The following is a 15,277-nucleotide window of genomic DNA, read 5'->3' as shown; positions in this document are numbered from 1 at the left end:
ATATAAAAAAAAACAGTCTCTCCTGAGAAAGAGAGCGTGCCCAGTCAGCTCTGCGGGGCATTCCTCCCCCCCTCCCTCTGCTTGCTGACACTGCATAATGCGAGCGCTCACACAACCACAGCCGCCCGATATGCTCCTAGCCTGGACCGTGGGTAAGTGTGTGCACTGCAGACTGCAGTACACTGTAATCACTGAACTGCATTATCTCCATCCCTTCTCTCCCCCATCTGTCTCCACCCCCTCTCCTGTTCTTTCAAGACATTCACAATTTACTTTCACTTTCAGTTAGGCAGATAATATACGGTGCAAATTTCTTTCCTACATCCACAGATTGCAGGAAAGAAACTTGCATGATTCCCCCATCAACACAGTGCTGACAGGGGAATATCCCTCCTGCCCAGCAATTGTATTCTCCCGACAAACAGTGATTATCACTAGTGGCTATACAGCAACCACTACTAGTGATAATCATAAGAGAATCTGCTCATTAATGGTTCAAATCTCAGCCAGTTCCTGCTGAACCAGCTGATATTTAAACTGTCTATGGCTGGTCTTAGCTTCTAGGCAGCCCATACATTGATCACTTTTTTTCATTCAAGGGCCAGCACAATTTGTGGTTAGAGATGGGCTGGGCATGTTCAAAATTCCACATGCCAGAGCCTGCCAGGAAGCCCACACTGCACAGCGCTAATCACAGGCAGTGAGACATTTCCCGGTCCGCAGCTGCACAGATCAGGACTGTCTCACTACCTGTGATTAGCGCTGTGGAGTGTCGGCTTCCTGGCGGCATTGGGCATGTGGGATTTCAAACACACCCGAGCCCATCTCTATTGGTTGTAGACAGTTGAGCTCCCTGCATGTTGCTTAGCAGCAGTGGATCTTCTCTGACATGCTGATCGGGATGCAATCCAGGTGATGCTCCCAGTCAAATCCTAGTGTTAAATATCAGAGATTTTATCGATCAAAGCCCACACTTTACAGGCATAGAGCCCACATGGCTGCGGAACATACGGTTGATTTTATATATATATATATATATATATATATATATATACACAGTATATATATAATTGCATTTTATAGTTGGCCCCCCTACTTTTGTCCCTGTCCCCCCATGTGCCCCTCCTAAATATGAAAGCTGGAGACGCCACTGGCCACAATGGAAGATGCTGGTATTGATGGCAGGCCAGCACAGGTGGCAGAGAATAGAAATGGTGTAAGGGATAATGATGCTGGTCTTGGGGGTGATTTGGTGACATTTTTTTCTTCCACTCCAGCAGCTAGAAAGAAAGGAATTTTCTGGTTTTGTGTAAAAATAATAATAAGCAGTACAGTAATAATCCCACTGGCACTAATCACAGTGAGTGGGCGATCTGTGGATTGCTTTTTCATTTTCAGAGCTGTCATCCACTGTGCATTGTGCACTGGTCCAAATCTTTTGGTGGAGGGGGGATTATGGTGTGGGGTTGTTTTTCAGGGGTTGGGCTTGGCCCCTTAGTTCCAGTGAAGGGAACTCTTATGCTGCGTACACACGATCGGTTTGTCTGATGAAAACGGTCCGATGGACCGTTTTCATCGGACGAACCGATCGTGTGTGGGCCCCATCGTTTTTTTTTCCCATCGGTGAAAAAACTTAGAACCTGTTTTAAAATGATCTGATGGTTAAAAAACCGATAGAAAAAAATGATCGTCTGTGGGAAAATCCATCGGTCAAAAATACACGCATGCTCAGAATCAAGTCGACGCATGCTCGGAAGCATTGAACTTCATTTTTCTCTGCACATCGTTGTGTTTTACGTCAACATCTATTCTGTTCAAATTTTAATTGATTCTATTTGAATTTTGGGAAATGGTTATATTCATTCTATTCTATTCTTTTCTATTTCATTATAGTCTATTCTATTCTTTTTTATATTGTATTATTTTCTATTCTATTCTTATGTATTCTAATTCAAATTTATTCTATTGGAAATTTGAATTTCAGAAGATGGTTAAATTATTTAAAACATTTTCTATTCTATGCTATTATTTTCTATTCTATTCCAATTTTTTTCCATTCAATTTTTTTTTCTTTTCTATTCTTTTTTATTCTCTTTGGAAATTGGGAAACTATTCGAAATTGATTTGAAAACTATTCAAATTAGTATTTTTCCTGTTATTTCGGATTCATTTAAATTCCGTGCTATTGTAATTGGAAAATGTGGATACATCCGAACTTCCAAAAAACAGAAAATTAATCAGAATTTCAATTCTGAATGACACAAACTGCACGTGTCTACTGTTCTGTACATGTAAGCCTTCAAATTAACTCTGCTCCAATCAAATGAAAAGTGATACAGTATGGTAAAATATGAAGACTGGGAATGATGTGATATTTTTGATAAAAGGTAATATGTTTTAGTGATACAAGTCCTAAAATAATTTGTCATCATGTATTCTTCAATTACATTGGACAGACAATATTAGTGGTCGTCAATGTGACTCAACAGGTGTGTTATGCAACTTCACCCTCCTGTAAAAAACAATTCTGCTACAAATGGGGCACAATATATATGTAAAGTATTTCCACAGATCCAATGGGGTTGATTTACTAAAGGAAAATAGGCTGCTTGCTTTGCAAGGGAATTTCTATGACTCTAAGGAGTTGGCAATAATATATGTACCGTATTTATCGGCGTTTACCGCGCACTTTTTTGCCCTGAAATTCAGGGCAAAATCGTGGGTGCGCGATATACGCCGATACCCGCTTCCCGCGCCGAGTTTGAACTACTGCGCCGGCATATACCAAGCGCAGTACACTCGTGTATAGTCGGGCAGGCTCGGCTCCTCTCGCAGTCACGTCCTGGATGTACAGGACGCACAGGACGTGACCGCGAGAGGAGCCGAGCCTGCCCGACTATACACGAGTGTACTGCGCTCGGTATATGCCGGAGCAGTAGTTCAAACTCACCGCGGGAAGCGGGGATCGAGCGGGGAGGACACCGCAGAAGGTCGCCAGACCCGATGAGGAGGACACCACCGAAGCCGCAGACGAACGCCGGACCCGACGAGGCTGCCGATGGACGCCGCGCAAGACACCAAAACTGTAAGTATGAAAATGTTTTTTTTACAGGAATGCGGGTCCACTTTAGGGGTGCGCGCTATACGCCGGAGTGCGCAATACCCCAATAAATACGGTACTTATATGTTTCGTTTTATTTTGAGCGAAAACTGTCTTTCAGGCTCTGTCTTTTATCCTGCAGATTTCTACCGTGCAGCCACATATTCCACCAGCGAAGACTAGTGGCTGCAGAACAGCAGCCAGTAATGCCTATGTAAAGATAACATTCAAACATCATACAGCTCCAAGACCCCTTGAACACTGGGGCGTTTTTTGGGTGTTTTTCTGGCGTTTTTCAGGCACTTTGGCGTTAAAAAAAGCCTGTAAAGCGCCTGAAAGAAGCCTCATCTGCAATCCCAATGTGAACGCCTGAGTGCTTTCAGAGCCCTTTCACACTGTCAGCGCTTGAAAAACTCTGGTAAAGCTCCGCTAACACCCCTTTCACACTGGGGCGTTTTTCAGGTTAAAAAAAGCACCTCAATGGGAAGAGGGCTTTAGGAGCGGTGTATTCAAGGCTCCTAAAGCACTGCAGAGAAGCTGCTTGCAGGACTTTTTTTGACGCCCTGCCAGTGCAGCGCCTCAGTGTGAAAGCACCCGTGCTTTCACATTGGGATTGCAGATGCAGCTTCTTTCAGGCACTTTTTTTAACCCAAAAGCGCCTGAAAAACGGTGTGAGAGGGGTCTTAGACTCCACACTTATGCATGCGAGTTGTCATGAGACTTTGGACACATAAAGTCGCATGAAAAGTCGCAGCCCATGTATTTCAATGGAAGCTGTTCAAATCTATGCGACTGTTTCAGCAAACATTTCCTGCACTACTATGATGCGACTTCCATGTGACTTGAGTGCCATAGACTGCGATGTAAACACTGCTCTAGTTCAGTCTCTCATCTCCACCTCCACTAAACGTACAGACCAAATGCTGGCCCCGTCCATCACAGATTCCAATGAGCAAAAAAGAATTCTGGTTGACCACATACCCAGTAAATCACCTTTATTTCAGCTAGTCCATAAAAACATGTCCAAAAACACAAATAAAGGGGAACAGCATCACCAGCTAATGCGTTTCACGTTCCCTTGGCACTTGGTCATAGCTCACTACTTTGATGCAACTTCCAGTGACATATAGGTAGATTCAGGTACATAGGATTAACTTTAGGGCGGCATAGCCTAGCCTGTTTAGGCTACACCGCCGTAAATTAGCTAGGCTAGTATAGATTTTCAATCTACTTACCTGCTAATCTAAGGCGGCGTAGCCTCAAACGAGCGGGCGTAAGGGCGCCTAATTCAAATGACTTGGAGGGGGGCGTGTATCATGGTAATGAGGCTTGACCTCACGTTTTTGACGTTTTTTGTCACTGCGCATGCGCTGGGCGACTACATTTCCAAGTGAGCATTGCGGCTAAGTACGCCGTACGGGCCTATTGATTTCGACGTGGACAAAAACGACGTAAATCCCGATTCGCGGACGACTTACGCAAACGACATAAAAATTTCGAATTTCGTGGCGGGAACGGCGGCCATACTTAACATTACTATTCCACTAGAGCATAGCTCTAACTTTAGGCGGCCTATCTCTTACGTAAACGGCGTAAAAGTACTGCGTCGGCCTGGCGTTCGTTCGTGAATCGGCGCATCCCCTCATTTTATCATAATCTACGCCGGCCGCAATGGAAGCGCCATCTAGCGGCCATCAGCAACATTGCAATCTAAGATAGGACGGCGCAAGCCGTCGTATCTTAGATATGTTTAAGTGTATCTCTGTTAGAGAATACACTTAAACATAGGTCGGTGCAGATTCAGAGTTAGGTCGGCCTATCTGTAGATAAGCCGGCCTAACTCTTTCTGAATCTACCTAATAGACTGCAATGTAAACTCTCAAAAGTCGCATGAACGTTGCATCCTAATGTTATTAATGCAACAGTTGTGCAATAGTCAAAGTCAACAGCCAGTTGCATCAAAGTGCCACCCACCCAAAGTTGCAATGCAAAGTCACAATGAAAATGAAGAGTGAAGTTCCAAAGACCTGAGCCACACAGGTGAGCAGGCCAAAGTTACTAATATATTAATCAATACATCTATTTTTTTTTTTAAATGTAATCTGCGTCTGTGTTTTTTCTTTTTGGCTGAAGTGCTGTGATTGCAGGTAGGTGTGCACAGTCCCTTGGTATACATGAAATAATTCTTCAGTAACACACTTTCCTTATATTAAGTGAGATGAATTTATTAGAGATCTACAGTAATCACAAGAAGCATTGAGGACCACACAGGTCCCTATACCAAGAGAAAGTGACACATACAGAAAAAAGAGCTACTTTATGGGAATTTATAATAAAACACAGCAAACATACATTGTTATCTATGATGAAAGAACTTTATAGTAGGAATTCACTTCCTTAACTGAAAAACTGAAATTATCCTCCTTAATCCATCGTTAATTTTTTTTTTTACTCGTCCATATACTGAAAAGAAAAAACAAAATATTTAAATTAGCTGCAATGAAACGTTTATACAACAGGGATTATGTGTGAATAGAAGCAGACTTACTGCATTTCTTCCTTTTCTTTTTTCCGGTTCCTTCTTTTTCTTCCCTTCTGGAATGGCAGGCTTGGAAGCCACACACACTGCGACACAACTTTTCATACAGCAGGTCAGGCTCCCTGGACAGTCATCATTGTCATCACACATTATCTCTGGGATAAACAAAAATAGTTCTGATTCAGCTAGAACACATTTACATCCCCTATAAACTAGAGCAATGTGTACATTCCTGCTATGGGTCAGTTGATTCAGGAATAAGACTTCTTTTTCACTAAAGTAGTTTTCAGGTGTTTTAGCACTTGAAATAGCGCCTGAAAACTGCCTCCCATGTCACCCAAATGTGAACGCCCGAGTGCTTTCACAATGGGGAGATGCACTTGCGGGACGTTAGGAAAAGCCCTGCAAGCAGCATCTTTGGGGCAGTTTGGGAGTGCTGTATATAGCGCTACCAAAAGGCCCTGCCCATTGAAATGAATAAGCATTTAAAACCCCTTCTTCGGCCGCTAGCAGGGGTTAAAAGCGCCCCATTAGCGGCTCGAAAAGCGCCACTTAAACATTGCTAATAACCCTTTCACACTGAGCCGCGGTCACGTTAGTGCTTTAGTGCTGTTAAGACGGCGCCTTTCGGACGCTAGCGGGGAGCTTTGGAAGCACTGCCCATTCATTTCAATGGGCAGGACATTTTGGAAACGCTGTATACAGCACTCCCAAACTTCCCCAAAGATACTGGGCCAGATTCACATAGAGATACGACGGTGTATCTCCTGATACGCCGTCGTATCTCAGAGTTGCGTCGGTCGTATCTATGCGACTGATTCATAGAATCAGTTACGCATAGATATGCCTAAGATCCGACAGGTGTAACTGTGTTACACCGTCGGATCTTAACTGCAATTTTAAAATGGCAGCTGGGGGGCGTTCTCGCTGATTTACGCCGAGAATATGTAAATCAGCGAGATACGCCAATTCACGAACGTACGCGGGCCCGACGCAGTCACTTTACGCCATTTACGTAAGGGTTTTTCTGGCGTATAGTTACCCCTGCTTCTATGAGGCGCAGCCAATGTTAAGTATGGCCGTCGTTCCCGCGACGAAATTTGAATTTTTTATGTTGTTTGCGTAAGTCAATCGCGAATACGGATGGACCTAATTTACGTAAACGTCAAACCAATGACGTCCTTGCGACGTCATTTGGAGCAATGCACGCTGGGAAAATTTCGCGGGGACGCGCCTGATTTGAATAGTACACTCCCCCTAGCCGCAGAATTTGAATTCCGCCAGGGGATTTACGATACGCCGCCGCAAGTTTTGAGGTAAGTGTTTTGTGAATTACCCACTTGCCTCAAAAACTTGCGGTGGCGGATCTTAAATCACATAGGTGAATCTGGCCCACTACTGATTGCAGGACTTTTCCTAATGTCCCACAAGCGCACCGCCCTAGTGTAAAAGCACTCAGGCTTTCACATTCAGGCAGCATAGGAGGCAGTTTTCAGGTGCTTTACAGGCGCTATTTCTAGCTCTAAAGCGCCTGAAATCTGCCTCAGTGTGAAAGGGCTCTAAAGTGACGCTAAAAGGAGCGGCGCTTTAGCGCTAACGCGGCCATGGCTCAGTGTGAAAGGGGTCTAACTATGACATTACTCAGGGACAGTTTACACTATACCTCCTTGAAATCCCAGAGCAGCTGGTGCGTTGCCACTGTGCTAGGGGGCAGTGTGATGCATGATTGTAAATGTACACTTAATTTACTGCAATGTCGTACAGCATAATGCGCTGCGCTGCCCTATATTGCGATTCAGGGCAGTGTGCTGTGATAAAATGCAGCATGTCTGCATTTTATTGCAGCATGCTGCAGCACAGCCCCAGACTGTGTTGCAGTGTGAATAGTACACATAGGAAACAATTGTTCCTGTGTGTCCCTGTGGTGAAAGACGTTTTACAATGCGGTAAAACATCTGTTATCGCATATAGCGTGTATTGGCCCTTAAAATAACAAAGTAATACACAGTATCTCACAAAAGTGTGTACACCATTCACATTTTTGTAAATATTTTATTCTATCTTCTGTGACAACACTGAAGAAATTACACTTCGCTACAATGTAGTGAGTGTACAGCTTGCATTATAGTGTAAACTTGCTGTCCCATTAAAATAACTCAACACACAGCCATTAATGTCTAAACTGCTGGCAACAAAAGTGAGTACACCCCTAAGTGAAAATGTCCAAATTGGACCCAATTAGTCATTTTCCCTCCCCGGTGTCATGTGACTCACTAGTGTTACAAGGTCTCAGGTGTGAATGGGGAGCAGGTGTGTTAAATTTTGTGTTATCGCTCTCTCATACTGATCAACATGGCAACTCATTGCAAAGAACTCTCTGAGGATCTGAAAAAAATTAATTGTTGCTCTACATAAAGATGTCCTAGGCTATAAGAAGATTGCCAAGACCCTGAAACTGAGCTGTAGCACGGTGACCAAGACCATACAGCGGGTTATCAGGACAGGTTCCACTCAGAACAGGCCTCACCATGGTTGACCAAAGACGTTGAGTGAACATGCTTAGCATCATATCCAGAGGCTGTCTTTGGGAAATAAATGTATGAGTGCTGCCAGCATTGCTGCAGAGGTTGAAGGGGTGGGAGGTCAGCCTGACAGTGCTCAGACCATACGCCGCACACTGCATCAAATTGGTCTGCATGGCTGTCGTCACAGAAGGAAGCCTCTTCTAAAGATGATGCACAAGAAAGCCCACAGTTTGATGAAGACAAGCAGACTAAGGACATGGATTACTGGAACCATGTACTGTGGTCTGATGAGCCCAAGATAAACTTATTTGGTGGCAACCAGGTGAGGAGTACAAAGACAAGTGTTTCTTGCCTACAGTCAAGCCTTATGGGGGGGAGTGTCATGGTCTGGGGCTCTCAAATCGCATGACAAATCGCTCCAATGTGAACCTAGGCTTAATGACACTTTGTGGGAACCAGTGGCACCAATACAGTGATCAGTGCTAAAAAAAGGTGCACTGTCACTGTTCTAATGACACTGCCTGGGAAGAATTTAAATCCTAGGGCGATCAAAGAGTTAAGTGTGTGTCTAGCCAGTGTTTTTGTGTACTTTGTGCTTTTAAGAAGGAAAGTGATGGATTTTATTTCCCTGCTTAGCAAGGAAAAAAAACTATCACTTTCCCCCTATCAGGACAGAGCTCTGTCTTGTTTACATAGGCAGGGCTCCGTCCAGCTTCTCTCCTTGCCGATCAGCGGGTGCTGGTGGACATCCAATGGCTGGCAGCCGCTGAGCAGCTTCTGCTGTGTCTAATCACAGCACAGCTGTGGTGCTGACGGTGCGCGCTCGCCCCCTACCCGGACGTGTGGGGGCGGCAGGAGAGACGCTCTGCCGCCGTAAAAGTTTGTTATGTGCTCAGCAAGCAGTTATCTGTTGTTGGCAGTAGCAGCTTCTACGATTATGCATAACAACTTGTGGCTATTATTTTGACAGTCAGGATTGCTAGCAAGTGCAAGAAGGGGAGGGGGCGATTGGGGGGGGGGGGTAGGGGACAAGGACAAGGCATATTATGCATGCTCTGTGTTCTTTGGTGAAATCTTCTTGGGTTAGTGTAGCACTCCCAGTGTCCACAACCAGTTAAAGAGAACCTGTAGCACCAGGGACAATTATGACAGACAGGATTTTGTCCCCAGCACCTAGGTGAGGGTAATGTCACAATCCTTCTGACAACATCCCAAATGTTACAACATTTCTGCAGGATATATAAGAGGCCAGTGGGTAGTTTAGCCCCATAGACTTCATCTACAATTAAACCTAACACATGAAGTTTAGCTGTCACTTACGGTAGTCCGGATCGACACATTTCATTCCACAGTTTGTCTGGCAACACTTCTGAATTCCGGTGCAGTTGGCATCAGATGAGCAGTTCGTAGTGGTGCAGTTAGTGCCATTTGTGCAATGCATTGTACAGGCATTGTCAGTGGAGTTACCAGTAACATTTGGGCAGTGAGCGTGCTTTTCATAAAAATGTTCTGTAGAGGAAAAATGTCATCATAGATTAGCTGCCTTAATGTCACCTGAAGGATGTTCTATATTGCTGAAGGAAAGGAAACATATATCTAATACCTAAAATAACCAGCCAAATTACAGCTGTATTATCTTTTAGTGCAGGTTTGAGAAAACAATAATACAATCAGAGCAATTTGTGGATTTTACTTGTTTCCAAAAGGACATTTAGGAATGAGTACAGTAAAACCTTGGTTGGAGAGTAACTTGGTTTGAGACCGTTTTGCAAGACAAGCTATTTTTTTTATACATTTTGACTTGATATACAAGCGTCATGTCACAACTGAGTATAAAAAAGAAGAGAGGAGCCTCTAAGTGTAGCAATATGGTTACATTTAATGAAGGTACAACATTTAGCAACTTACTGCTACACTCAGGCCTCGTACACACGGCCGAGGAACTCGACGTGCTAAACACATCGAGTTCCTCGGCCAGTTCAGCCCTGAAGCCGCCGAGGAGCTCGGCGGGCCGAGAGCTCCCATAGAACAACGAGGAAATAGAGAACATGTTCTCTATTTCCTCGTCGAGCTCCTCGTCGGCTTCCTCGGCCGAAAGTGTACACACGACCAGTTTCCTCGGCAGAATTCAGCCAGAAACTCGGTCGGAAGCTGAATTCTGCCGAGGAAACTGGTCGTGTGTACGGGGCCTTAGAGGTGCCTCTCTTCTCTTTTATACCCTATAAAAAAATGCTTTGATATACAAGTGCTTTGGATTACAAGCATGTTTCTGGAACGGATTATGCTCGCAATCCAAGGTTTTACTGTATTTGAATTTGAGACTCCCCTTTTAGCCTGTTTTAGTATTGCAGCCCTATATGTTATTTACGTGTATTTTATTGTAAGTCCTACATTTTCAGCTCAGTGTCAGACTGTAAGGCCTCCATTATAAGTGACACTCTGCATAGCTCCCAACTGTCCCTGATTTCAAGGGAATGTCCCTGATTTGGAGCAATGTCCCTCTGTCCCTCCTTCCACCTCATTTGTCCCTCATTTTGGTCTGATCTATATAGTTGTATATAAAATGCACTTGCTATCTTTCAAAAAGTGTTTCCCAGTGCTAAACCTTTCATCCAAATTATAAATTGGTACATTTTAAAAGCCAATATAAAGCAATAGTGGTGGTAAAAACAGCCCTTGTGGATTTAATTAACCTTTTTTTGGGGGGGTTAATTCTCCTTAATAACCTTTTCACACTGGGGCGGTGCCGGCGTTAGCGGTAAAGCGTCGCTAGTTTTAGTGACCCTTTTTCCGCTGTTATAGTGGTGCATTTCGCCCGCTAGCGCCCATTTTGTGGCGCTGCCGAATTGCTATGCAGGGGCGATATGGCAGTGCTTGCTATTCCTTTTAATGGTCAAGGGTGGTGTATACACCGTCTCGAAGATGTTGCTTGCAGGACTTTTTTTGATGTTCTGCAAGAGCACTGCCCCAATGTAAAAGCACTTAGGCTTTCACACTGGGGTGGCTTGAGAGGCACTTTTCAGGCACTTTACAGGTGCTATTTTCAGCCCTAAAATGCCTGAAAAGCACCCCAGTGTGAAAGTGGTCTTAAGAGGGTGTGACAGGAGGTGTGTCCTATGCTTTCATACGTTTTGTGTGTATGTTATCAGCACTGTGTTATGGGATGGGATCAGGCTGATGTATTGTAAACTATGGCTTTTATTCTAAAAGGGATAAAATACAAGTAAAATATCCAAAATTTACTGAAAGGTAAGGCTGCACTATTAGAAGCATCTTAAAAGTAGGGATTCAAAACATTAGAAATGCCCTTCGGTGATTTTCTCTTTTTTAATGTTCGCTTCAAAGATAACTTTTAATACATTTAAATAAATTCAAGAAGGCAAAACTAGTTTAGTATGCTTTTACACTGACAGCGCCGGCCATATTTAGGGGGTGTGGCATCCACGTTTAGCAGTAGGATGCACTGTCCCTTCTACTTCTAAAAGAGTTAGCAGGGGAGTTTCTCTTTTTGTTTTCACTTTTGTCTTATATCAAATGGCAAATTGTACTCTGTAACCCAATACTGTGCTTTGTGAACCAATTCTGTAATACTGTATTTGCTTCCTTTCTTTTCAAACTAATAAAAACAATTGAAAAGAAAGCGCCGGCTGTTAGCGGTAAAGGGTCCCTCGATTTAGAGGCGCTTTTGCAATGCTTTCTGGCTGCTAGCGGGCTCTTTTAACCCCAAAAAAAGGGGTTAAAAACTCCTGTGTTGCGGCGCTTCCGAATCGCTTTTCAGGTGCTTTGGAAGCACTTCCCATTCATTGCAATGGGCAGGGGCATTTTGGGAGCACTCCCAAACCGCCGCAGAAAGATGCTGCTTACAGGACTTTTCCAAATGTCCTGCAAGCGCACCGCCCAGGTGTGAAAGCACCCATTGTAATGAATGGGAGGCAGTTTACAGGCTCTATTTCTAGCACTAAAATGCCTGAAAACTGCCTCAGTGTTAAAGGGGTCTTACAGCAAGTAGTTTATAAACAACAAATATAAAAAAACTTTCATTCCATAATGTATTTGTTATTGGAAAACATGATCTAAGTAGATGTAAAACCACGTACACACAGTCGAATTTCCGCTGGAAAAAGTCAGATGGGAGCTTTTCATCGCATATTCCAACCGTGTGTATGCCCCATCTGACTTTTTAAGTCGGAATTTCCGACGGACTTAGATAGAGAGCAGGTTCTCTATTTTTTCATAGGAAATTCCGAGGGAGCTTTGCCAAAAGTCAAAAGTCCGACCATGAGTACGCGGCATAAGATGAATTTTCACATATCATGGACTTGCTTATTATTGATTATGACCACATTTACCCCTTGGCGTAATGATTACAAATTGAGAGAAGTAACAGCGTGATCAATAAGGTTTTTCTCTGCTATACTCTAGAGAACAAACAAGAAAGACGCCCTGCTCTGTTTGAATGGCCTACCAGTCAAAGTAGAGTACATACAATATATAAATACAAAATACTGGTATACAGCATTACAAAATCATATCATTCACTGTATTATTATTGCAGGATGTTGATATTGTGTTCTGTTAATTTTCAAGAGGTTCAAGAAGGAAAAATTAAAAATCACATTGTAAGTTCCATAGTTGTGTAAATTAAACTCAAATAATGTAGAAATAATATGAATGACATTGAACAATAACTAAAAAAAATGTCTTACCATTGCTCTCACTGCTACTTTCATGAGCTAGCACAACAGCCAATAATGTGGAGAAAAGGAGAACCTTCAGCATCATGCAATCAGACTTGAAGAGTGTTCAATATTAGTGCAATGCTGCAGCTGCTACAGTGAAAGAACAACTTACATTGAGATCCCAGCAGTTTATATACTGTTACTAAGCTATACACAAAGAAAGTGCAGTACACACTGTCCATAGAAATACCTATATTTAGTTACTCATTTGTCTTTTAAAACACAATATATTGAGAAACAGAAAACTCAAATTTATTGTAGATTGTCTATTATTTCTATCATTGTTAGGCTATTTGATATGGCTGGTCACGGGTGGTGTAGGATATCCCACACTGTTGTTAGAAACCTACTTTTATCCTTTGTGTCTTTTTTTGGAGACAATAATACAAAACCACTCAGTGCGGGCCCTGCCCAGGGGAAAAAAACAAAATTTCCCATAGGAAAATATTGTTCACCTGATCGGCTCAAAAAATCATCCATGTAAATAGATACAGAATTACACATCACCAATGTTGAATTGCTTGTTTCCTTGGCCCTTGCATTTCTGTGTGTGAATGACAAGATGATATATATATACCTACATACAGAAAAGTCCCGGATCTCTTTTGGCTTAATGGTTACCTCTAGAGTTAGGGAGAGCTGACATCCTTCAGAGTGGGTTACAAGGCATGGTGGGTGTAATGCAAAATGAACAGGTGGGCGCCAGACACCTTTTTAATGCAAAGAGATTTATTGTCTCTTAAACAGTACTGTGGGAGAGAGGGTTTGGGCCAGAACACCCTTAGGTAGATGCAATGATAATTGGCAGACTCCGAGACTTCTATAGGTATACAGCTACAAAGGTGAAGGCCTCCAGCCAGACACTACTTCTGTATAGGTAGGACTGCTGTCTTCTATGGCAACAATCTTGTAGCTGTTACTGACAGTAAAAGTATTCAACTATCTACAACCCAAACAGTTCTCTTTACCCCACACTCACTCACTGTGGGTCTTCACTCAATGAGCTCCCAGTCCCTTTAACTAGACTTCAGATCCACTAGTCACTGGATCCCCTGAGCTCCTACACTGTAGCACTCAGTATCTTCCTCAAGCGTCACCCCCGCTTCCCTGCTGTGTCCCTGGCTTAGCACTCACAGATATTCTTCAAGCTTCACCCCTGCTGACACATTTGGTCCCTGGCTTGGCACTCCACAAGCATCACCTTTGCTGTCCCGCTGGGTCCCTGACTTGCCACTTGCTGAAGTGTTCCCACTTCTTCACCGTCCCTGGCTGGCGAGAAGTCTGCTCTGATACTGGCCTCAGCTTACTCACAATGGTCTCCGGTAGCAAGGTGGATGGATCCTTAGTGGGGACAGCTTTCCTTCTACCTCCGACCACAACTGGTTCCCTGGCTGGCGTAACCGTTACTTCTGGTTGGACTACAAGCCTGCAGTCCCAACCCTACGCTGCTTTCCTGCTTCTGAATAGGCCCTTTAGACAGCCTAGCAGCCAGGTTTTACCCGGGATAGGCCTTAGGATTCTGGCCTAGCAGCCTGGAGCAATACAACACATGTCCACCCAGACATCCATCTATTTGGAACTGATCACCTGACTCCACCCAAAAAAATAGGTTCTCCCAGCAGGCCAAGGGACCCAAGAAAATCCCTTCTTGGATGTAAAAGAGGTTTTATTTTTATTTAACAGACATTTTTGTATTTTGGGAGAAAAAGGGTTAGGGCCAGGGCACCCTTAGGTAGTTGCAAATGCCATTAGCAGATTAAGAGACTTCAATAGAAGGACAGCCATGCAGGGAAAGGCTTCCAGCAATAAGCAAGAATCAGGGTGCAGAGCACTGTGCTCCGAGCCCACCCACTTGTGTGACAATAGCAAATTAATCCCGGCTCAGGAAGCAGGTTCTGAGACCCGATTGGCTGAGAAGAGAAGCGATCCTACTGGCCACTGAGGAGGAGGAGGGAGGAGACCCAGTGTAAAGCCTCTGCCTGGAGGAATCCCGTGACCTAGATGGGGTAAGTGCGGGGATCAATCGACCAGCCGCCACTGTTACTAATAGCGGCAGGAAGGGGGGGCAGAGACACAGACACGCAGTATCTGACAAGCAGGGAGAGAGGGATCAGGACAACAGAGGAGATATAGAAAAGAAAAAAGTTTTGCTACAACAGAGCAGATGATGGAGGCACGGTGTCTCCTGCCAGTTTGGAACTGTTAGGAGAACTTCTCCCTGCTGGTATTATATCATCTTTGGGACGCAGTACTGGTCTCCACCAACGGATGGATCCTGGCAGTGTGGAGCGTACTGCTCTTCCTGTGCTCAGGTGTGAAGCCAATTACAGACATTCCTATTAATACCCGGCAAGTGCAAACACACCTTGCCTTG

General features: G+C 43.9%; 1 protein-coding gene across 1 annotated transcript; it reads right to left on the bottom strand.

The window, feature by feature from the left end:
* Window positions 1–5,304: 5,304 nt before the first annotated feature.
* Window positions 5,305–13,019, bottom strand: LOC120910684 (WAP four-disulfide core domain protein 2-like). Its single transcript, XM_040322437.1, has 4 exons — window positions 12,871–13,019; window positions 9,485–9,673; window positions 5,649–5,794; window positions 5,305–5,563 (listed from the first exon to the last, which is right to left on the bottom strand). Exons 1-4 carry the CDS (start codon window positions 12,944–12,946, stop codon window positions 5,549–5,551), a joined length of 426 nt encoding a protein of 141 aa, XP_040178371.1. The 5' UTR covers window positions 12,947–13,019; the 3' UTR covers window positions 5,305–5,548.
* Window positions 13,020–15,277: the final 2,258 nt, after the last annotated feature.

Source organism: Rana temporaria, chromosome 8, assembly GCF_905171775.1.
Source record: "Rana temporaria chromosome 8, aRanTem1.1, whole genome shotgun sequence".
Taxonomy (NCBI): Eukaryota; Metazoa; Chordata; class Amphibia; order Anura; family Ranidae; genus Rana; species Rana temporaria.
Note: the sequence above shows the minus strand (reverse complement) of the source record. Positions and strands in the feature narration are given on the sequence as shown.

What these genes read in the sequence shown, in the direction of transcription:
- LOC120910684 (XM_040322437.1), bottom strand. Translation starts at nt 12,946, where the DNA reads ATGATGCTGAAGGTTCTCCTTTTCTCCACATTATTGGCTGTTGTGCTA. An exon ending in AAGTAGCAGTGAGAGCAATG is followed by an intron (nt 9,674 to 12,870) that starts GTAAGACATTTT and finishes TTTCCTCTACAG; the next exon opens with AACATTTTTATGAAAAGCAC. An exon ending in ATGTGTCGATCCGGACTACC is followed by an intron (nt 5,795 to 9,484) that starts GTAAGTGACAGC and finishes TGTTTATCCCAG; the next exon opens with AGATAATGTGTGATGACAAT.